This window comes from Ruditapes philippinarum, unplaced genomic scaffold (genome assembly GCF_026571515.1).
Source record: "Ruditapes philippinarum isolate M1 unplaced genomic scaffold, ASM2657151v2 ctg4613_1_1_1_1, whole genome shotgun sequence".
Taxonomy (NCBI): Eukaryota; Metazoa; Mollusca; class Bivalvia; order Venerida; family Veneridae; genus Ruditapes; species Ruditapes philippinarum.
In genome coordinates this window covers 101,176-127,396 of record NW_026859976.1, presented here as the reverse complement: position 1 = coordinate 127,396, position 26,221 = coordinate 101,176, and the positions used below count along the sequence as shown (strand labels likewise).

At 31.3% G+C, this 26,221-nt stretch overlaps 1 protein-coding gene across 1 annotated transcript in view; it reads right to left on the bottom strand.

The window, feature by feature from the left end:
* LOC132758465 (uncharacterized) overlaps window positions 1–26,221 on the bottom strand; it is a 70,206-nt gene that overhangs the window by 22,984 nt on the left and 21,001 nt on the right. The window contains exons 10-19 of the mRNA XM_060750140.1: window positions 18,109–18,236; window positions 14,951–15,047; window positions 12,901–13,080; window positions 10,230–10,445; window positions 9,588–9,692; window positions 9,210–9,326; window positions 6,889–7,074; window positions 4,105–4,290; window positions 2,774–2,959; window positions 486–548 (exon numbers count right to left, since the gene is read on the bottom strand). Of these exons, the coding sequence (XP_060606123.1) occupies window positions 486–548; window positions 2,774–2,959; window positions 4,105–4,290; window positions 6,889–7,074; window positions 9,210–9,326; window positions 9,588–9,692; window positions 10,230–10,445; window positions 12,901–13,080; window positions 14,951–15,047; window positions 18,109–18,236 (1,464 nt within the window). The remainder of the gene's footprint in view (window positions 1–485; window positions 549–2,773; window positions 2,960–4,104; window positions 4,291–6,888; window positions 7,075–9,209; window positions 9,327–9,587; window positions 9,693–10,229; window positions 10,446–12,900; window positions 13,081–14,950; window positions 15,048–18,108; window positions 18,237–26,221) is intronic.

The window sequence follows — 26,221 nt, the reverse complement described above, 5'->3', positions numbered from 1 at the left end:
AAAATATAAAGTCTCATCAATTGATTTTTTTATTCAAAGAACGATTGCGTAAATGCTTGTATATTTAGCTTATTACCTGATTAACTGCATTGTTCTGTTCATTGGGTAGTAAATAATGTTGCTTGATATTTTATTTCACTTTTGTCTTTACATAGTGCAACATTTCTTCGACCTATCAGTGCTATACTATTATTTCTGTATTCAAATAATTAATTTAACAATATAATTCTTATGATCATACTGTTATGTTTCCGCTTGCGTTGTCGTTTAGGGTAAGCCTATTTCTAATGTACAATGGATATCTTTTGATTTTTCACAAATTGAAAATTCGTGACAATTACAATAATTAAGTGAATTTCTTTTTATTAGTTTGTGTTTGAAAATGTTTGCATCATATACATGTATATATAGATTTTTGCTCATATGCTATAAACATATAAACACATACATTGCAGATCATGTACATATTAGCAAAACTTTAATACCTTTATAACCGTTATTTCCAGCTAGTTTTTCATCAATTGAAATGTCTCCATTTGAAATAATACCTAAATAAATAATATGATACGTAATTATGCATTCATATTCATGGTTCATTTTGAATTTTAACGGGAATTTTTGTTTGTTTTAAAATTGCTACTGAATAGATTTATGGCAAACATTTCAAATTTATGTTTGTCATTCTTCATCAATAATCATGCATCTTCTCGCTGTTTCCGTCCTTTACTATTTTTGGGAGTAATATAATGTAAATAAATTGCAAAAGATAACACGTTTAAGTGAAGCAATGTATGAATAAAAAGGCGTACATTGTTGTAAATCGTTAAAAGGTTGTTAGATAATTGCCGCAGAATTAATAGAGGCACACATCAGTGACTATTAAATTTTATAGTGAATATGAAATGCTAAAAAAACTTTGCCTGCTATATAAATGTCGAAAAACACAATGCAGCTATTAATAACAAATAAATCAGTTTGGTGCAATCAAATGTTGGGTCTTTAGAAATTTCAGATGCAAACTATTCTATATACATGGCTTTAATCACATTTTAATGTATAACGGAGATAACGTAGAAAAAGCAAATTCATGCAGTAAAAAAAGTCCTTTTTAAATTATCCAAATAATTTACTTATAATTGATTTATTAGTTGGGCGGGAAATAAGTTATCTGCAGTCAAAATAGTGCAAATGGTGATTCAAGCATTGAACTTTCAGGAAATCATCTTTAGACCATGTAGATTTTTGAAGTGAACCTAGCAAAAAGAATATCTCCAAAGTTTCAAAATGGCCGCCATATAAATTTGAGGTGCATAATGTCACATCTAGTGAAATAGGTTTGAAAAGAGCTGAAATTAACACTAAACATGCATAAAGTTTATCCTTAACGATATCTTTAATCTTTAAAAAATCCGCTTTTATACCTCTTCAGAATTCAAGATGGCAGCTAATATGGCCGCTGATTTTATGCAAAACTGATATATCTCTTCTTGTAGCATCATTTGTTGATGCAAATCCGCTACAAAAATTGTAACTTTTTAACTTTTAATAGAATGACGTGGTTAATAAAAGCAAAATAATGCTTAGTGAGTTGTTTTGTGAGTTAAGAAAGAAATACGATTCCTATCGGTCAGAGTCAGTTCCTTTTTTCACTCTGGTCAATATGTGCATCAAGGGCGTTGCAACAATGCAACTTTTACATAAGAATGCCACAAGACACGAACACAATCAAAACAGCACTGACAGTCAGTCAATGACAAGTGCCATGTTTGGAATTATCTTGAACCTGATCCTACCCCATGAGCAATAAGTGATTGTCTATACATAGATCTGAGTAATATATAATAGTTTATTTGTAGAGCTCAGTAATGATTGTTAATTTATTAATATATCTGCTTAATAAATAATATAGTATGTAATGTTTTTTTCTCTAGATGAAAGTAGTTATATTGTTAATATTTTATGTTTATAAATGTGTTAAAAAAACCTACATATGTTTTCTTTAGAAGCGCTCCCAGATTACGAATAACAGAAATTTCGAAAAGAAGATCCACACATAAGATTATAATGTCAATGTTCACAAAAGAAAAAAATTCAGAAGGTCAATATATAATAAAACTATGTAATATATAACAGAATTTACTATTTTAACACCAAATTTCTACCCTGTTACCAACAAAATTAGAGCAATTTCTGAAATATTTGACATGTGATATGTAATTTATGTTATCTATAATGAACACAGTATTGATCTTACAAAATCTGACGACAAACTTTAAACTGATTTATATAGCTCATCACAATCCGTACTAAAATGATTGCTCATCACAATCCGTACTAAAATGATTGAAAATCATTTAAAAAAAAAACTTGACAGAAATTAGTATTATCACTAAACAAACAAAATAAACCATTGTGCACATGACAATACAATTATTAATTTAAACAATCTAAAGTATCAATTATTGTTGCAGAACATTGTCTTTCGGGATCCATCATCTGTTATATACAACTAAGAGGAAACAGATTGACTCGAAATCCGTTTAAATCAAAGCTTCATTTTTGCAGGATATAATATTTATACTATTATGATCTTATGTTAAAAGAGAAAAGAAAAACAACACAATTTGTATGTAACGTGATTCTCATTATAATGTGTTCCATTTTTGAATTTGTGTCACACAAAACACGAAGAGGTTGTATTGCTATTTAATTTCCTAACAGTTAAACGTTAGCAGCTGTTGACAAATATTTAAAGAAAAGCGGTTTTACGTACGATTGCATGTAAAGCGAACGTCCGTCCATTTAGTATTTCTGCACCACCTTTCACTTGTTATACCTTCCATCGTGTATCCAAGCTCACAATCATACTCTACTTTATCTCCTTCGTCAAATTTGTCTATATTGTCGTATTCGTCTCTGAGTACTGCATTTTGCACCTCTTTCGGCTTTGCGCATTTTGCTGGTGATTTAAAAAAACATGAAATTCTTTTGATGTCTTCAAAGTGATCAAACAGTGGTAAGTAAATGAGAATGCCTATTATACAAGCCGTGTCCTATCTCCTTCTTGAGATTTTTTGTTTCAAATACGGACATGCATTTCATAAGAAGTTATAAGATCGCTAGGTATCGGTATCTTTTTTATGCCTTACACAATTGAAAATGACAAATGGGTGAATTACAACCACATTAACCACTAAGCCGATGAAGCCCCAAATGTCTATAAAAGAATAGCAATGTATCTTTTGTTAGGGGAAAAGAAAATGTGTACAATACGTTAACAAAATTTAAGACATGACATTGTTGCTTCCCATTTCCCTTTGATAATTATGCTCAAAACTTATCACTGTGTATATCCCAAAAACGCAAGAATGTGAAAGTAACACAGAAATGTAAACAATAATATATTTTTGACAGCGATTAAATCACTTAATAAAAATCAAAATATACAAAGTTTTAAAGCCAAGTGTCAATGCAACTTCAACTATTTGAGCTGGTACACAAACTTTTAAAGTAAATTGAAGTAAATTCGAACTCGGAAAAGGGGCATTGACATATAATGTAATGTAAAGAAGTGCATTGTTGTAAATCGTTAAAAGGTTATATATGATAATTACTGGTGATTATTACTGCAGAATTAATAGATTCACAAATCAGTGACTATTTATAGTGAATTTAAAAAGCCCCCCAAAAAACTTTGTCTGCTATAAAAATGATATAGGTAAACCATTGTGCACATGACAATACAATTACTAATTTAAACAATCTAAAGTATCAATTACTGTAGCAGAACATTGTCTCTCTGAATCCATCATATGTTATATACAACTAAGAGGAAACAGATTGACTCGAAATCCGTTTAAATCAAAGCTTCATATTTGCAGGATAGCATACTTGTTCTATTATGATCTTATGTCAAAAAAGAAAAATAACACAATTTGTATGTAACATTAGTCTAATTATAATGTGTTCCGCTTTTCAATCTGTGTTACACAAACGAGAAGAGGTTGTGTTGCTATTTGATCTCAGTAAAACGTTAGCAGCTGTTGAAAAATCGTTTTCAAATGTAGACTTAAAAAATATTTTAAGAATAGCGGTTTTACGTACGATTACATGTAAATCGAACTTCCGTCCATTTAGTATTTCTGCACCACCTTTCACTTGTTATACCTTCCATCATGTTTCCAAGCTCACAATAATACTCTACTTTATCTCCTTCGTCAAATTTGTCTATATTGTCGTATTCGTCTTTGAGTACTGCATTTTGCACCTCTTTCGGCTTTGCGCATTTTGCTGGTGATTTAAAAAAAACATGACATTCTTTTGATGTCTTCAAAGTGATCAAACAGTGGTAAGTAAATGAGAATGCCTATTATACAAACCGTGTCCTATCTCCTTCTTGAGATATTTTGTTTCAAATACGAGCATGCATTTTATAAGAAGTTATAAGATCGCTAGGTATCGGTATCTTTTTTATGCCTTACACAATTGAAAATGACAAATGGGTGAATTACAACCACATTAACCACTAAGCCGATGAAGCCCCAAATGTCTATAAAAGAATAGCAATGTATCTTTTGTTAGGGGAAAAGAAAATGTGTACAATACGTTAACAAAATTTAAGACATGACATTGTTGCTTCCCATTTCCCTTTGATAATTATGCTCAAAACTTATCACTGTGTATATCCCAAAAACGAAAGAATGTGAAAGTAACACAGAAATGTAAACAATAATATATTTTTGACAGCGATTAAATCACTTACTAAATCAAAATGTACAAAGTTTTAAAGCCAAGTGTCAATGCAACTAAAACTATTTGAGCTGGTACACAAACTTTTAAAGTAAATTGAAGTAAATTCTAACTCGGAAAAGGGGCATTGACATATAATGTAATGTGAAGACGTGCATTGTTGTAAATCGTTAAAAGGTTATATATGATAATTACTGGTGATTATTACTGCAGAATTAATAGATTCACACATCAGTGACTATTTATAGTGAATTTAAAAAGCCCCCCAAAAAACTTTGTCTGCTATAAAAATGTAAAAAAATACAATGCAACTATTATTAACAAATAAATCAGTTTGGTGCAATCAAATGTTGCGTCTTTAAAAATTTCAGATGCAAACTATTCTATATACATGGCTTTAATCACACTTTAATGTATAACGGAGATAATGTAGAAAAAGCAAATTCATGCAGTAACAAACGTCCTTTATAAATTATCCAAGTAATTTACTGATAATTGATTTATTAGTTGGGCGGGAAATAAGTTATATGCAGTCAAAATAGTGCAAATGGTAATTCAAGCATGGAACTTTCAGGAAATCATCTTTAGACCATGTAGATTTTTGAAGTGAAGCTAGCAAAAAAAAAAATCTCCAAAGTTTCAAAATGGCCGCCATATAAATTTGAGGTGCATAATATCGCATCTAGTGAATTAGGTTTGGAAAGAGCTGAAACTAACACTTAGCATGCATAAAGTTTATCCTTAACGATATCTTTAATCTTTAAAAAAATCCGCTTTTATACCTCTTCAGAATTCAAGATGGCATCCACCGTGGCCGCTGATTTTATGCAAAACTGATATATCTCTTTTTGTAGCATCATTTGTTGATGCAAGTACGTTACAAACATTGTAACTTTTTAAGTTTATTAGAATGTCGTGGTTAATAAAAGCAAAGTAATGTTTAGTGAGTTGTTTTGTGAGTTAAGAAATACGATTCCTATCGGTCAGAGTCAATTCTTTTATAACTCTGGTCAATATGTGCATGAAGGGCGTTGCAACAATGCAACTTTTACATTAGAATGCCACAAGACACGAACACAATCAAAACAGCACTGACAGGCAGTCAATGACAAGTGCCATGTTTGGAATTATCTTGAACCTGATCCTACACCGTGAGCAATAAGTGATTGTCTATACATAGACCTGAGTAGAATATAATAGTTTATTTGTAGAGCTCAGTAATGATTGTTAATTTATTAATATATCTGCTTAATAAATATTATAGTATGTAATGTTTTTTTTTTCTCTAGATGAAAGTTGTATACTGGAGTTATATTGACAATATTTTATGTTTATAAATGTGATAAAAACCTACATATTTTTATCTTTAGAAGTGCCGCGAAATTACGAATAAAATAAATTTCGAAAGAAGATCCACACTTAAGATAATAATGTTAATTTTCACAAAAGAAAAAAATTCAGAAGGTTAATATAAAAGTATGTACAATATAGCAAAATTAACTATTTTATCACAGAATTTCTACCCTGTTACCAACAAAATTAGAGCAATTTCTGAAATATTTGACATGTTATATGTAATTTATGTTATCTATAATGAACCAAGTATTGATCTTACAAAATCTGACGACAAACTTTAAACTGATTTATATAGCTCATCACAATCCGTACAAAAAATGAATGAAAATTATTTTTTTTTAAAAACTTGACAGAAATTAGTATAATCACTAAAATACGCCTAGTTAAAAACAATATAGGTAAACCATTGTGCACATGACAATACAATTACTAATTTAAACAATCTAAAGTATCAATTACTGTAGCAGAACATTGTCTCTCTGAATCCATCATATGTTATATACAACTAAGAGGAAACAGATTGACTCGAAATCCGTTTAAATCAAAGCTTCATATTTGCAGGATAGCATACTTGTTCTATTATGATCTTATGTCAAAAAAGAAAAATAACACAATTTGTATGTAACATTATTCTAATTATAATGTGTTCCGTTTTTCAATCTGTGTTACACAAACGAGAAGAGGTTGTGTTGCTATTTGATCTCAGTAAAACGTTAGCAGCTGTTGAAAAATCGTTTTCAAATTTAGACTTAAAAATATTTTAAGAATAGCGGTTTTACGTACGATTACATGTAAATCGAACTTCCGTCCATTTAGTATTTCTGCACCACCTTTTACTTGTTATACCTTCCATCGTGTATCCAAGCTCACAATAATACTCTACTTTATCTCCTTCGTCAAACTTGTCTATATTGTCGTATTCGTCTTTGAGTACTGCATTTTGCACCTCTTTCGGCTTTGCGCATTTTGCTGGTGATTTAAAAAAAACATGAAATTCTTTTGATGTCTTCAAAGTGATCAAACAGTGGTAAGTAAATGAGAATGCCTATTATACAAACCGTGTCCTATCTCCTTCTTGAGATATTTTGTTTCAAATACGAGCATGCATTTTATAAGAAGTTATAAGATCGCTAGGTATCGGTATCTTTTTTATGCCTTACACAATTGAAAATGACAAATGGGTAAATTACAACCACATTAACTACTAAGCCGATGAAGCCCCAAATGTCTATAAAAGAATAGCAATGTATCTTTTGTTAGGGGAAAAGAAAATGTGTACAATACGTTAACAAAATTTAAGACATGACATTGTTGCTTCCCATTTCCCTTTGATAATTATGCTCAAAACTGTATCACTGTGTATATCCCAAAACCGCAAGAATGTGAAAGTAACACAGAAATGTAAACAATAATATATTTTTGACAGCGATTAAATCACTAAATAAAAATCAAAATGTACAAAGTTTTAAAGCCAAGTGTCAATGCAACTAAAACTATTTAAGCTGGTACACAAACTTTTAAAGTAAATTGAAGTAAATTCTAACTCGGAAAAGGGGCATTGACATATAATGTAATGTAAAGACGTGCATTGTTGTAAATCGTTAAAAGGTTATATATGATAATTACTGGTGATAATTACTGCAGAATTAATAGATTCACACATCAGTGACCATTTATAGTGAATATGAAAAGCCTATAAAAAAAAACTTTGTCTGCTATAAAAATGTCAAAAAATACAATGCAACTATTATAACAAATAAATCAGTTTGGTGCAATCAAATGTTGTGTCTTTAAAACATTTCAGATGCAGTCTGTTCTGTATTCATGGTTTTAATCTCATTTTAATGTATAACGGAGATAACTTAGAAAAAGTAAATACATGCAGTAACAAAAGTATTTTTTTAAACTATTAAGACAACTTACTGATAATTTATTCGCTAGTTGGGCAGGAAATAAGGTATCTGCAGTCAAAATAGTGCAAACGGTGATTCAAGCATGAAACTGTCAGGAAATCTGCTTTAAAAAGTGAAGTGTGCCAAAAAATATCTAAAAAAATAAAATGGCCGCAATGTAAATAGAAATATCTGAGGTGTTTTGCAAACTTTTACGTAAATTCTAAGTCGGAAAAGGGTATAGATATGCCAAAATGCTTAAAAGAGTTATATTCTCCTGTGGACAGGCTGAGGCATGCTTATGAACACGATTGTGAGGTTTCAAAGCTATTTGTCACTGTACTTTTAAAATATTTGATGTTGTATACAAACTTTATAACATAAGTGGTTATGTGTACGCCGGCACTCGGGGACTAGGACATCTCATTAGCTCGACTATTCGATAAGAATAAGTAGAGCTATTGTAGTCACCCGAGCGTCGGCGTCGGCGTCGGCGTCTGCGTCGGCGTAACCACTTATGTTAAAGTTTTTGTAATAGTTCAAATATTTTCAAAGTCCATTGACATATGGCTTTGAAACTTTGCAAACTTGTTCACCATCATCACCCCAACCTGTAAACAGGAGGAGGTAACTCTATCAAGTATTTTGACATAATTATGCCCCTTTTTCGACTTAGAATTTACGTTAAAGTTTTTGTAATAGTTCAGATATTTTCAAAGTCCATTGACATATGGCTTTGAAACTTTGCACACTTGTTCACCATCATGACCCCAACCTGTAGACAGGAGGAGGTAACTCTTTCAACCATTTTGACAGAATTATGCCCCTTTTTCGACTTAGAATTTACGTTAAAGTTTTTGTAATACTTTAAATATTTTCAAAGTCCATTAACATATGGCTTTGAAACTTTGCACACTTGTTCACCATCATGACCCCAGCCTGTAAACAGGAGGAGGTAACTGTATCAAGCATTTTTTTTACTATCAAGCACTAAGAATAGTCGAGCGTTGCTGTCCTACCGACAGCTCTTGTTTTATTATTCGGATAGTCGAGCTTAAAACTAATTTATTTAATAAACACAGTTTCTTTTGTTAAAGTTTCCCCAATGTCTAATATGAAATATGCGTCACATTATTCTATTTACACATGAAGAGTATTATTATTGTTTAGTTTTAATCAGATACCATTTACTGTGGTTTAAAAGGTTCTTACTTTTCTTTTCTACTTTCTCTATTGTATCATTTATCCAGTCGAGCAGTTTTTCTGTGAGCTTGGTGTAGAATCCATATTTTCCCTTTTCCTTGCATCCGAACCCAAATGAAACTATCCCTAAATGAGCGGATTTTTTTGTTTATTTTACATTGTTTCTTCCTTCCTAATGAACATTTCTATTACATGAGCTGTTCGCAAAATATAATATCACTAAGACCTTGATCAGCATCTTTTTTTAAGCAGAATGCGATAACTACTTTAACAATATTTGAAATAATTTAGGAAAATGTGCCCAATGCTGGCCTTTCCACTTAACTTTGTAATAAAATTATTCAAGAGTAATAATACGAATTGCACATAACATGGAGTACAACTTACCAGTCTGTATAAATTTGCGTTCATCCACAGGATGCCGAACAACAAAAGGACCGCCACTATCGCCTGGGCATGTGTCAACGATTTGGGTCTTACCACCCACAATCTCTTTTTAGAATGTGTTAGCAGAAAATTATTAGTGCTATCTATATTTCAACAATTTTCACATGCAACAATAATAAATCTTAAAAAACGCTGATTTTTGATGGTTTCAATACTTTCGTATCCGCCAATACATTACACCTAGCGCAATTTACCAAACTGGCTTTCAGAACTTGAATGGTACATTACATTTTGATGTAGAATACGTGCTCACAAAGGAATATCGTCATTTGCTTCAAAAAAGCACAGACACACATCGGTTAAGTCGACGTCAATTTGCTTAAAAATACACAAAATATTGAATAACTTTATATCTAACAATTAATTAACGAAATGGAAAACAAACGTCACTGAAACTTTATGTTTCAATGAAAAGGTGTGAGCGTAATTTAATCAAATAGGCATAAAGAATCCAATATCGATAAATACTGCATGCTCCTTTTTAAAACTTTCTATAGATTGTAGTATTGATAAAGTCTCCAGAAACATATAAACCAGAGAGCGATAAAGCACCTGTTACATAATTGCATTTTCAATACGAACCGCTTCCTCCAGCACAGAACATAAGGTCAGTGCTGATATGAGTCTGCTCTTTAGGCGTCAAGTTTTCAAGACATTCCTCTGGTGATTTCACTTCCATTTGCATTTGTTTCAATGTGTCTGCAAGTTTCGTCGTCGATAACGAGTTTGTTCTTCCCCATCCAGTGACGACGCCATATGTTTTAGTAAAAAGTTTTTCATAGGTAACTCTAGTTTCTTCTGCAATATTTTTGTAAATAAAGTCACATATAATGTAATAAGAGGAAAAGCAAAAAAAAAATTAAAACAAACATATATAGAACAATATTGTAACACTTAACAAAACTGCGCCATATCCTTACTTTAAATATAATACAAGGAAAGCGTACATGCTGTAACATATAATTACCTAAATGTTCGATATCATAACATATAAAACCTAGTAGAGCAATGTCGTCACATGTAATAACCTTAAAAAGCAATATCGTAACATATTATACCCTAATCTAGTGATATCTTAACAAACATTTACCTAAACGTGCGATATCAAATTTTTCATTAAACTTGGAGAGCAATATTCTTATATATAAAAGCATAAAAAAGCGATATTGCAACATAATTTATTATGATAACATAATTGATCAAAAGGTAGAAAATCGTACGTAACAGTGCGGTATCGAGTAATAAAATTACCTTACAAAGCAATATCGTAACATTTGACAATTTTATTGAAAATTACCGCAATGTTATAACCTTTAAGAGCAATATTGTGAAATATGCAAACGTAATTTAGCGATATAATAACATACGATGACCATAAAGAACGGTATGTTATCCTATAAACATAACATTTTAGAATATTAATGAGCGATATCGTAACAAATAATAACCAATTAGACCGGTAACAGAACAGAACAAGATCTCTTAACATAAAATAACATTGAGTGAGCAAAATCGCTTTATATTATAAATTGAATGAGAACAGTCGTGACATATAAACTGATTAATTGTAGCACTTTTTTATTATATACATTCACCGGAAATAACGAAACGAAAACGAAACAATTCACTAAATCGTTCTGATATAGCGGTATGGTATTATACAATTGAAGAGCAATGATATAAAACATAACCTGATAGAGCGTTAAATGAAGTGACATAAAATATGAGATGTAACAACATGTCGTACGTTATTATAGCGATATCATAACATAGAATAACTTTAAAGTCTAACATCGTTACTAATAAAAACGTTAAAAGGCGATACAGTTAAATATTAAAAATAAATAGAGTAATGTAGTAATTTATAATATTAACCTTATTGAGCGATATAAAAATACTTATAATAATAATCTTAAAAAGTGTTATCGGGAAAATAATTGCAATAATAAAGCGAATTGATAGGTATGTAAACAAAAATAGCAATAAAACAAAATATTAATTTCCACATTACACTTTATTTCGAGACGGAAAGAAAGTTATCAGAATTAAAGAATGTTGTGGAATATTTACTGTACGTTTAGTTGGTCAAACAGTACTAAAGATAGCTATCGACAGTTGTCGAACATCACCTAGACTCGAAATTTACGTCACTCTCTACTGATTGACATTATGGTACATCCAATGAATTGCAATTTGTTGTAATCATTGGTTTTGCACTTAGGCTCTTAAACGAAATAAACCCAGAATTTGTTAACCGTCGAACGTTCAAATAAATACTATTTTAATTACAAATCTAATAAACAACAAAAATACAACCGGATGGATTTTATTTAATGTCACTTTAAAAAGAGTCCTTTCACTTTTAATCTGTACTGGAAGTTTTCTTTTTTTTGTTGCAAAAATATATCTACCAAAACAAGAAATTATACTGATCATTCCTTTGATGCCACTAGCAGATCTTTGAAAGCCAGGCGAGATTTTTCTATTTATTTATCTCTGCAAGTGAGACTTGCCGGTGATATGCACAACTTATAGTACTGAACACTCCTGTGCATTTTCGTTTAAAGCCAATGAGCAATTCAACATGTAATAGCCGGAAAATATTTTTCTATTTAAAACTCTGGTGGACGTTTTGTGTAGTGAAGCAGAGCGTGGCGGCCATATGGCGGCCATATGCACATCTAAGGATGGTACAGATGACTCCTATGAAGATTCATTGACATCCGGCCAAGAGTTTGACCTGTGAAAGCCAGACAAACTGAATGCCCTTAAGAAGACAAAAGAAAATAACAAAGAAAATAGCCCCTTAACCCACAATGTTGTAACGAACAGACAGACGGACGGACAAACCAACAGACTGACGGCAATAGCAAAATTGATATGCCTTCTCAAAATTGGGGATGTTATAATAATTAAAAAAATATATATTTGAAAAAAGATTCTACTCAAATAACATTAAACATTATCTTTGATGTATTAAAGATCTATTCGTTGAAGCTGATCAAAACACCTGTTTGTAAGCTAAATAAACATCTATTCGTCGAAGCTGTTCAAAAGCGACTTTTTGCAAGCTAAATAAACATCTATCCACCGAGGCTGTTCAAAAGCGACTTTTTGCAAGCTAAATAAACATCTATCCGTCGAGGGTGTTCAAAAGTAAATTTTTTGTAAGCTTAATAAACATCTATTCGTCGAGTCTGTTAAAAACATATTCTCTTTCATTAAAATGTATAAGTTTAAACAATAAATATACTTTGAATTGTTTTGTCCCATAAGCAAACTGGCAGCAGCTCGAGTTTCCGGTTTATCTTTTGACTGAGTCTGACTAATGCAATATCGAATTTTTTGGTATTATTATTGTAATTATCGTGTTTGTGTATCGTTGATATATTATACTCGTCATATCCATCTGTTCCATTTAGCGCTTTCTTTCCTGAAAAAAGTAAAAATGCAAAAATTATGTTGGTGCTTTACATTGATTAACAACATATATCCATAAGCAATAAATCATTATACGGTATGCCTCATGCATATACATGTTAATTATAAATACTTGTTCAATAGTCGTACAGTTGCATTGGTTAAGCAAATGCACATATTTTAAAAATGTAAGTTATTTGTGCTTATTGTTGCCGAGAGGGTTGGTGTAATTCCACCTTCTGCACAGCTGCTGACAGAGAAGAAACCCCGTCAGCGTTATTTTGCATATAAGTTCGGTCATTTATTTCATAGGCTTGGTCAGGGATTGAGCTCACCAGATGTGCGTAAATCAGTTAAGCTGAATTGATTTGCAAAAATATAGATGCATGATCAATTAACCCCGATGACCTGCACAAGTAACAGCACCCGATAAAGAAGGCATGCACGGCTGTCGAACGCGCACTTCTTCTGTGAATCTGCTTTCGCGTTAAATCAAGTTTACCAATTTAGCGTAAGAGCGGCTTACATATTATTTGACTTACTCCTTTAAGCTACGTACTTTTCTGTTCGCATTTTACTTTAAGAAAAATGACAGCTTATTTGTATTAAATACTTTATTTGTAATCGTGGAATAAGGGGCTTATTCCAACCAATAATAATAGTGTTTCTATCAAACTAGTTCTGTTGTAACAAATTCCACTAGACACAACGCGAAGAAAATACTTGTGGTGCTATAAAACAAAATAAAACTAGAAACTATCACAATTGCAGAATGCCTCCCGACACTAGCTTATCAGAAACATGCCTTTTTAGACAAGACGTACATAGAATAGAAAAATTACTTGTAGTACGTGAAGCAATAAAGCGAGCTTTCTTTGGATGTAATTTTGGAATCCAGCACATTATATGAAGTTTCAGATCTTTCCTATCAATGCGTACTTATAAGTTATAATACTAGAAATATGGCTGTCATTTAAATCCTTTTCAGAAACAAAGTTTTAGAATAAACACCACTACTGTAAATCTCCGTTTTAATATTTATAAAATTGACACGTCATACATAAATTATGCTTTTTGCCGCCTTAGCAGCCGGAACAAAACAAATGTGGAGTCAAAAGCTAATATATCTTCTCTAAGATGACCTATATTAGATTGAGATATTAATTCCCACGATAAAATTATATACGTGAATTAATAGGATGATGCAGAACGACTGGGCCAGCATTGGCCATTGGCGAAGTTTTGCTATTGTTAACTATTAAATTAAGAAAATCCCAGAAAACTGAATTAAACCACTAAATAAGGTAATCTAATAAAAAGCTGAAAGAGACAATGATAACATTTTACAGGACAGAATGGCAAGGGAGGGGGAGATGTTATATATATATATATATATATATATATATATATATATAAATATATATATATATAATATATATATATATATATATATATGTCGTCGTTTAATGTGTTGGTCATTCCTAAGAAAGACTTGTTACATCAATTGATATATGAACATATTTTATACCTATACATATATTTATTATATGTATAATGTAATTAAATATATTATTAATTATTATTTTAATAATGTTGTTTTCTGTATCTAAGGATATCTGTTATGACTTTTTGTCTAATATTTTTGTTTCTCTTCAAATATAGACACATACTAGTGTATGATCATGCGTATTGTTACTGTGTCGGTGTGACGTAAAGCTTAATCAAACAAATCAAACAAAATAATGCGTACTGTTGCACATGTATTCACTATTGATGAGACTTTAGAATACGCCGTAAGAGTACGGGCATTTTGTACACTAAACGTTAAGTACCCATGAAGTTTAAAATGTGTATGTATACATGCTTTCATTTAAAGAACTCACCCAAGTGAACTTTTGTAACACTGGTGTCATCGAAGCAATGAGCAGCCGTAAGGATCCACTGGTCATTTATCACAGAGCCCCCGCACTGGTGGCTGTGCTGCAAATAAATAAAACTTGATTGCTTAAATTAACAACATGCCTTTACCATTTATGTAGCAAAATGATTGATTGTTCGATTTGTTGATTAATGTGGCATAAAATCTAAATACTTGTGGTGTGGTGTATTTTTTTGGCATTACTAATTATATAAGTGCACTATTTTGTATGTATTTATGTTAAAAATCCTTCTTATATTTTTTTTACATTGTTTAATCCCAAGTGACATTTATGTATCTGTAAAAATTAGAAGTTGATAACCTATGTTTCCGAAAAACTAATTTGCAAAATAATCACAAGGAAATAACTCTAGAACTTAGCAAAGATATGTGTATTTATTGTGGGGCGTCATAATTGTTAAGATTCAAGCTTCATTGGTACTTGGATTTCAAATACATTTTGAGGACCAGAAAGACAAAGAAGCTGATTTCCATATAATGTTGTTGTTACAATTTGTGAAATCTTTTAATTAACAAATAAATAAAAGAAATAAGAACAGCATAGTTTATTGTTTCTTTACCACTTCAGAAGTGTTGCTGCAACATTGTTATCAAGATGATGTCTTAAACAATACTTGAAAATACGCTTAATCCAGGCTTTCAAGTTATGTGTACTATATAGAATTATTAAATTGTATTAAAATTTTCTTTCCAAAAGAACACAAGAGAGGCATGATGGCCCTGAATCGCTCACAAGTAACAACTGCTTTCCAATGATTACAGAAATATTTTTTACAAATAAACTTGTAGAAAGACAAGTCCAGGCCAACTTCAACTTACCTCTCTAGTTGTAAGGTTTCCCGACACTGATTGTTTTTTTTTGTTATAGTAAAAATGATAGGAACCAAGTGTTGTGATGGTCCATCCATTAACTTGTGATAAAATTTGCCTATGGCTGTTTTTCAAAATTGCGATCTTTCTCTCTTTTACTTATCTTAAAACTTTGATAATTACATAATCTCAGTATTTAGATATACATGTATACTGTTTGTCAGGATGACACCACCGGTCAATATTCATTTAAGATAACACAGGTATACTAGTCAACTCAACCAGAAAGTAAACATTTCAGGTTAATTATCTTATTCTTTAATAGAAATGGGAAACATTGTAGCTTTAATACATAGAGGAAAAAGGCAATAGGTTGTTTTGATGAAATGTATTCAGTGAACATGAAAACAACTTTACATACATTGCATGAAACAGTGCAAAATTATTTTCAACAAGTGATAACCAAGTTTGCAAAATGTGATTCTGCATAGAAATAATTGAAACCGATATTAAAATAGCACAACGAATAACAAGAGCCACCACCGGGCGAAGGCAACGGTCGATTTTTTGACTTTTTCTAAAAGAAAACAAAGAAATGTTTGAACAAATCTAAAAGTTTACTTTTTACAAATTTAATCGGTTATATACATACACACCAATAAATATATATGGTACTAAATCTGTGAGACTTCTGTAATTTAACCTTCAAGGTCAAGGTCATTAAATAGCCCAAGTCAATTTGTGTTTGATAAACATGACAAACTTGTCCTTAAGAAAGTTTCTTATAATATGAAGTCATACCATTCAATAATAGCCAAGTTAAAGCTAGGTTCAGCCAGAAAATTGAAAATTTCAATAATTTGACAATCAAAGTCAAGGTCAATTATGAGTGAAGGTCAAAGTTTGTGTAGCTAGTTTAAAGGGTTATTCTTGAAGATTATTCTGTTCAAAGTTGAAGAAATAACAAAGTTTCAGCCAATAAAAACAAAAACTTTAATAAATTGACCTTCAAAGTCAATGTCATGTATGAGTGAAGGTCATAGTCTGTCTAATCATTTCAAAGGGCTATCCTTAAGGACTATTATGTTCAAGTTTGAAAACAATCCATTTGCAAATAACAAAGTAACAGCCAATAACAGCAAGAACAAGCAAAATTTGGACTTTTGACATAAAAGGTCAATGTCATTTATGAATGAAGGTCAAGGTTAGTGTAGTCTACTGAAATCTTGTCCCAAGGGTTGATGTGGCCAAGTATGAAAACAAAACACCAATAACTAAAAAGGTTATGATCCAGGTACAAGTTTGCGGAAGGCAACGGCAATGGCAACGGCAACGCCCCCAGGACTATAACAATACCTCTACTTTTTAAAAACAAAAGTCGAGCTATAAAATGACAAATTACATAAAGACAAACAAGAATGATCATCCATCAATTATTTCAGTAGCAATGATGTTCAAGATATTTTTTTTTATATTTTTAGCTTTAGCGGCCCCAAACTTGATAAAAGATTACCCAAGAATGCTACAGACAAAGTTTGGTGATCATCCATTAACTAGTTCTGTAGAAGAAGATGTCTAAAGGTTTTATATTTTTAGCCCTAGAGATCCCTAAAAGGGACCAATCAAATTAATATGAGCACACTTGATTAAAGACTACCTAAGAATGCTACAAACAAAGTTAGGTGATCATCCACCAATTAGTTCTTTAGAAGAAGACATGTTACGTTTTTTTCCTATTTTTAGCATTAGATGCCATACAAGGGGCAAATAAAATTAATATGAGTAAACTTGATAAAAAAACTTTCCAAAAATGCTTCCGACAAAGTTTAGCGATCAGCCATCTTTTAGTCCTGTAGTAGAAGATGTTTAAAGGTTTTTTTTCTATTTTTAGCTCTGTTGCCCCTACAAGAGGCCAATTTAACTGACATGAGCAAATTTAAGTGTGACTGTCACAATGATGTTACAGACCAAAATATTGGAAAATCTGCCAAGCAGTTTTAAAGCAGAAGACGATTGTTGACGCATGACGACGGACGACGGATGCCGGAGTATCCCCCTATGATACTAAAAGCTCACCCTGAGCCTTCGGCTTTGGTGAGCTAATAAAAGCATTCTTATACTTAGTAGGTTTGTTCCATAGAATAGATTTAGTCTTATATAAATTACATCAAGTGACAAAGTATCGATCAACTGAATTAACTTCTTAATTTCTATAAATGACACCGCCCCAAATAATTATGTTTTAATTCAAGCAGCGAAGACGTTTAAAATGTTTTTAAATTCTGAAAGTACCAATGTTCGAAGATCTGCCATCCATGGCCAAGCATTCTTTTTGGCGTTTACTTCAAATCTGTTTTCTGATGCATTTGATATGCATGTTAAATTCGGTTTTGTTGATCCACAAGATACGTTTAAACAATCTAAATAATAAAACAAATAAAACAATTTAATTAAAACATTATTTAGTATTTTCAAGATCCTGTAACTAAATTCTATATGGTTTTATATCATAAACATAATGCTCAAAGGAAGATTTATCAATGTTGTAAGTTCCAAAAAACATTATTAGTAAACATATTACCGAATTTACTTTTCATGATAATACAGGGAGGGAGTCACCTTCATTCCTTTTTTAATAAGAAATAAATGCATAAATTTTAATGATTATATACAATGTGCACAAATATTCGCAGTCTATATTTTACATTTTCTCCGACGTTAGAAATTGTTTTAAAAAGTATAATTATATACATTTATAAAATTTCACTTATGTGTGGTTACAATCTTAATTAAAACATACAGTATCTTTAAAGTAGGCAAATTTTCTGTAAGTAGTCTTCGTTATTTATAAAAATCATCTTAAAGTGCAATTGTGCAAATAGCTGAAAATAGTTATAGCATAGTCCTGGGGCTCATAAACTGTGTACCTGTTACAATTGCATATACACATTTTTACTCGAATATAAGGCTTCTTTCAATGTTTGATGTAAGCTACCACCCATTCTTTGAAGCAAGAAATGAAGCAGAATTTGACATGTAATTAAAAATAAGGTATCATGAGCTGCATTAAGACGACAATATAATGGAAGCTAGGTATTTATGAAATTGAATGGATTCCAGATTTAGAAAACCTTTGAGAAGAATTTTCATTTACTTGAAAAATTTTAAAACTGAAAAGAAGTAAATTGTTAAGTAATAGTAAAACCAGTCCGAAATTACCAGTGATACATGACTTTTATAAAAATCTTAATGAAAAATATGAAAGCAAAATATTTAATTTACATACATTCTTGCAAGATGTAAAATTTTCTACCTTCATCATTTTTTATGAACATTCAATTGAGTGAAAATTTACATTTAAACTTTACATTAAAATCCACAATAATTGATAAAGATCCATGAATTAAACATGTATTATTTTTAACAAACTTGACTGAACGACGCTTAAATTATGATTTCGATACTGGTCTTATTGTGACTACAGTAGGGTGAACGTTTCAGCTGTCAAAAAAGCGCTTTTCTTCCGTGTGTTGTTCGTATGTTATGTGTGCGTATATCGTGCAACGTGCGTTTGATAAAATCATTTCCCAAAACTGCATCATTGCGAGCATATATCGTTAATGGTTAATGTGAATCATTATTGGTTTATCGTGTGTTTGAAACCGTATGTTTTCTATCCCCAGAAACGTTTAAAGTTCGTTTGCTTTCGTGTTTCGTGTTTTTGGGTCTGGAATTTGTGAATTATTACAACAAATGAAATGTTTAGACGAATGTCTTATTATTTTGAAAATTTCCATGGGAATCTAAAGGATATAAAATATGTAAAGTGTCTCTTACAAAGATTCAAAGAATAATGCTGTGATTTCAACATTATATATTCAGACCGAAGTTCGGCCCGCTAAATATTCACGACGCAGATTTGAGATTGAATCCTTTTTTACATACGCTAAGGATTAAATTACTCTATAATTGCAAAGGTCTTGATATTCAATTAAGCAATCATGTGCGTATGTGCATACCAATCTATCCGAGATCAAGTTCGTGAGACATATGATGGAAATCAGGGTTTTTTCTTCCTTACCAGTTCCTCCTCGTTTCATTTAAGAAAGTCCAAGTTCTTATCGGAGCTAGAGTAATTTTATTCTACATATTTACAGAACGTTCCTTCCCATTATTATTCACATATTGATATTGAAATATCACAGTCTGACAGGGACTTTATCCCCAAAACCTCGTCTTCTAATTTCTCAGGGTGAGAAAAATGTTTCGCGTGACCGTGACTCGAGCTTGTTATCCCCATACCCCAACCCACAGCTCTACCAAATGAGCTATCCCGCCGCTTACACATTAGCTTCCCTAAATAGCGAACAGTTCTAAACCATAAAATCCCGCTATATTGAAATTCTTCCGCCATTTCTCAGGGTGAGAAATACTGGCTAGGTATTACCTGTCAGATATCTTAAGTTCAGAAAAAACATACATTTAAAAAAAATCCACCAATTAGAGCTGTCTCAAAAGAAGACATATAATCAAAGCCACCTCTCACAATATTCCTATAACTTTATTGTAAATTATTGGCCAGCTACAACACATAGGTATAGACCTATAACATAATAATCAATGCATGTATTATATGTTCAAATGTAAATGCAATTCTAATCCCTTTAAAAACAATATCATAATTTTAACTATGCAAATACATAAATAGTATACAGTCTCATCATAACTATACATATACATGTACATGTATATTACAGTAATGATTCCAAGTACATGTATCTATTCATTATCAATATAAATATATGAATTACATAAACATTGGTACTTGATGGAATTAAAAATCATTCAAAGTGCTAATGTATTGTGCTAGAATAAAAAGAAATCTCAAATTGTCTGTAATGACTAACATAAACAGAAAGAACAAACAATTAACACAGGTAAATATGCACAACATATGAACATAGTATTCCGTATGTTTTATATATGGTGCAGACACATGGTTTTCATATGGATACTCAAGAATAACATATGTTTTTCAAACGGTAGAAAACAGTGTTTCTCCGAGAAAAGGAGACTGTATGTTACATTTATGGTATATACTTATGTTTTTCACATACGGAATCTAGCTTTTTTTATTACAAATGTTAAATTGTGTTCCAGAATTTGGTTTGCTTGAACTTGATTATTTATAAGAATTTAACAAGTGTTAAGTGTTCAGCATCACCACTTTTAATTGAAATTTTATATATATTTGTAAGTGCCGAAAAACATTAGTTATACAGATATTACCGAATTTATCATTTCATGTAAATAAAGGGAGGTAATAAAAGGTAATAAAAAGTCAAATTTTTCAACAAGAAATGAATGCATATATTTTAATTTTGAATGTATACAAAGTTTGTTCAAATAAAGTCATAGGGTCAAAATTGGCCTAGCTCCAAGGGGTCATTTATTGTCCTTATATAAACATGTATATATTAAAAACTTGAATCAATATATTGCGAAAATCCAAAAGAACTAGAGCTTAGACATAAAAATACCTTTGGTGGTAATGTAAAAAAAATGGTTCAGATTAAGCTGTTCCTGTTTTTCAAATTGTGTTTCTGCAATGAAAAGGGCTCCACTTTGACCTTTTGACCTTTTTCTTAAGTGAGCTATCACGGACCCTCTTGGTCTTCTTGTTAAAAAAACGGTGACCTATAATTCTTTTGAAAATAGTGTAACACGGTATGAATTGGATAAAATTTTACGTATTTAACGAAGTGGATTATTGAAATTTTAAGTTGTTTTAACTGTTTATTAATTTATGATGATACAAATTAAATGGAAACTATTTGACAAGTCTTATATTGTCCATTGATTGACAAAAAAGAGTGGATTCCATTTTTTGACATTTCTTTACAAAACAGCTTTGATATCGTCAATGTTTGCTGTCATTTTAAACAAGAGGGCAATATATTGCTCGACTAAGTCAATCTAGGTCAACTATTATCAAAATATGAAATTTTAGATAAAAATGTAATCACTAATATACGTCACTGACTCATACTCAACATCTTAGTCAAAGATAAATTTTGTATCTGAATTGTGCTACAAGTCCAAATTGCATAATTTTAGCCCGGTTAAATCTAGGCAAAACAATTGCCAAAATTCCATTTTGCATGTTTTAAAAATCATAGATGGTCCTGCTTAAACAAAGCAAAATATGTCACGCGGTTGAGAATTTAATTTTTCAAATTAGGGAAATCCTTGTCCCACCCCGTGGGACAAAAAAGACTCGAGGGCTATTATTTAACAAACTTGGAAGAGGCCTACTAGATAATATTTTATGCTTAATATCTAAACTTCAGCCTTAATGATTTAAGGGTAGACGGAAGCCACTTAATATACAGTAACCTTTGAATTATCTGTAAGATCATTGAGATTAACTGAATATTCAAACTTAATTAAAATTTTCATGCCAAATATATGATCAAATAAAGTCATGGTTATAAAGAGTTGTTGAGTTTTCAATATTTACATATAACGAAAATATATGACACTGTTAGGCAAGGCCAGTATAAAGAATATAGCTATAATCTGTACTAACTTGGTAAAGGTTCACTGACAATGCTACATTTCAAGAATGCAAACTCTTGTTTTATGGTTTTTGAGAAAATATTTTTTTTTGTATATACCTACAAGGAATGTCTGTGACGCAAAATCCCGCAATAAACCAACTAAGACTCCTTGGCTATAAACAGAGCAAATTAAGGAAAGGTTCACTAGGCCAAGTTGCATGCTAAAATCTTAACCTTTAGCCTTCAAACTTATGGAAGAGAAAAATGTTAAAGTTTTTTCTATAATTATCTCGTAAAAAAATCAATAAATGAGCGCTCACGGTGATGCTTAATTAGACCCCGGGGCCAAATTTGAACAAACATAGTAGACGCTAATTTGTCAATGTTTCATGTCAAATACTTTAGCCTCTATGCTATGGAAAGTTAATGGTTGCAAAATTGTTTTATTATTTAAACAAACATGGTAGACATGCAATAGAAGATATTTCATTCTATTTCTTTGGGGTTTTCAAAAGAACATTTTTGATGCCATGGCAACCAAAGTTCTGCATGAAGTTCAATCCACTCAAAAATATTTAAAGGTGACCGCACAAAAAAAAACATTCCCTTGAAGTTTTGATGAAATTGGTTTAGTGTTTTATGAGGTCATTTAAAGTAAAAAATTACGGACACACTGACGGACGGACGGACCCGGACGAACGCACACTGTACGCACACCGGACACACGCCAGTCAAATTTCGATCACAAAAGCCCACAATGTCATTTTGTCACAAGTGAGCTAATAATTTAAACGATTTTCAGCTTTGTTTTAACTGAAAATGTAGTAAAAGCATTTTATACATGTTTTGTAATGTATTCGTATAACCAGACTTTTAAAATGAATAAGGAACATTTGTATGAATAAGAAAAGGAAAAAAGAAAAAACAAAAAGGTACACGATTTTATCACGCATATTCCAATTTTGCAATTAAACAAAAAAACCATAGTGGATCTTTGATAGAACTTTCTTATTTTATGCGAAAAAAATATTGTTATGAGTGACTCTCAAACACTTAAATCGCATTTTGCTGTGGGGTGGGTAACAGGATTAATTAATATTAAGAAACCCAATCATGTGTATGTTTAACAATAATGTGGATCAAATAAGGTCAGGTCAATTACAAGGAATCATAGCGTTATGTTAATCAAACACTTGACTGAATAAAAAATCACCATGGCTTTGTCATTGAGTTTAAGCTTAACTTCAAGAGAAAAATAGGACCTATTGTACTAAAATCGGTTTTAGTTTAGCACTTTGGTTAAAGTAAGACCTACTTGTTTTGTCATGATTTTACGTGAAACACTTCTAACTAACTTTATTTTTCACACATGTCGATAGTTTGTCACATATGTGTATAGGATGCAAAATGAATTCACTTGGTATAAGATTTTACAATGTTGAAAGCATCAATTTAAGATCAATCTCAAAGAAATTATTTCACATTTATTGCATAGTTTACTTAAATAATCTGAAGAATCTTTAAAAAAACTTGATAAGTTGGTTTACGACGTCTGAAATAGTGTCAAGGAAAACAACTATGAACACATTACGTTTAATTTGTCCATCATTTTAAAGTAAAAAACAGGCCTGCAAGCAGGAACATTTTGGAAATTAGTTCATGCTTTATTATTGTTAGATTGAAAATACATTGTAATGTATATCAATGTCCGAAGAAAATAACAAGGCACTTATATCACAAACAAGGAAAGGTGTCAAATGTGAAAATGTAACGATTTATCAAATGCCGAATATGGACAATATATTTAATTTCATACCTTGTACGATAGAAAACATTTGCGTTGGTCATCACAAATACATTAAACTTATAGTGTATGCTTTCTTTTTAAAATATCTCACTGCATGTAAGACAAAAAAGTGATATTTGCCGTCTGCCTCAAACAAAGTGTTGTTTTGAAAAGGACATAAATAAATTGGTCCTTTAATTTTATTTGTAAAGTAAATTTTAAATGTGAATCAATATACATGTAGAATACATTGCAAAGGGTTATATTACGACGATATATGTGAGAATTTATTTTAAGTTGTCTGTATTCAGAGAATAAATATAGTAAAAGAATAAACGATGACTTTCGATAGAACAATTTTAGACTAATGAATTTAAAGGATTTGGATCAACTCGGTCGTGTTTGGTTATTACTGATAAATAGAATAGAATAGAATAAATAGAAAATCGCGTGCATAAGTTTTGATCGAAATGAAATTTACACATAAATCACAAAGTTAACATTCCCATTCGTTCCTTGTTCCGTTCGAATTGCCGACTGTTCTTCAAATTCATACTTTGTATATGACGCGGTTATAAAACGTAAGTTTTACCATTGATTTAACCCTATTAGTAAATTTATCCATCATGTACTGGCGGCACTCACATTACGCTATAACATGCAATATCAATTTTCAAAATAGCTTGATGCATTATCTAGAAACATATAACTTGTAATAAAAATCATCATTTGAGGTCGATATCCTGTTTTTATAACTCTTGAATATAATTGTTTTCAATTATGACTTTATGTGAAATTTAGTAAACATTTGATTAAAGCTTTGCGTGTAACATCATCATTTTTTTAAAATATATATTATTGTGGCCATGATAAGAAGTTAATTATCTTTAAAGTCCTTAGCTGTGATGAACAGTACACAAGATGGCGCTAGATTGCTCAAATGACACATCGAACTCATTCGAAAAATTACCTTGACAAGCATTCTGACCAAGTTTCATGACAGGTTAGTATATGAACTTGACCTAGAAATTATCAAAACTTTCAGACCAATTTTCAGGATATTTGGATCAAAACAGTAGCCACTAGAGTGTTAACAATAGTTTTAGCTCCTGTGACCTAATTTTTCATCCGACATGACCCATGTTCAAACTCATTTGAGCAATTACAAGACAAGCATCCTTACTAAGTTTGATGATGATTGAGTCAAAAATGAGACCACTAGAGATTTCACTAGGTTTTTCTATTTTAAGCTCCTGAGACCAAGTTTTTCATCCGAGATAACCCATGTTCGAAACCATCCGAGCAATTACCTAGACAAGCATCCTGACCAAATTTGATGAAAATAAAGTCAAAAGTGTGACCACTAGATTGTTAACAATGTTATTTGAGCAGTGTGGGCTAGTTTTTGATCCAAGGTGACCCATATTCAAACTTATCCTAAAAGTCTTCAAAACAAACTTTCAGACCAATTTCCAGGGTATTTGGATCAAAACAGAAGGCACTAGAGTGTTGACGAGGTGTTTCTATTTTTAGCTCCTGTGACCTAGTTTTTTCATCCGAGATGACCCACGTTCCAATTTATTCGAGCAATTACCTAGGCAAGCATCCTGATTAAGTTTGATGATGATTGAGGCAGAAATTTGAGCACAAGAGTGTTAAAAAAGTTTCTCCATTTCTAGCTCCTGTGACCTAGATTTTCATCCATGTTCGAATTCATTGGAGCTATTACCTATACAAGCATCTTGACAAAGTTTGATAGTGATTGAGGCAAAAATGTGACCGCTAAATTGATAACAAGGTTTTTCTATTTTTAGCTCCTATGACCTACTAGTATTTTTTTTATCCGATATGACCCATGTTCAAACTCTTCTAAGCAATTACCTAGACAAGCATCCTGATTAGGTTTGATGATAATTGAGTCGAAAATGTAACCACTAGCGTTTAAAAAGGTTTTTCAATTTTTAGCTCCTGTGACCTAGTTTTTCATCCAAAATGACCCATGTTCAAACTCATCCGAGCTATTACCTAGTCAAGAATCCTGACAAAGTTAGATGATGAT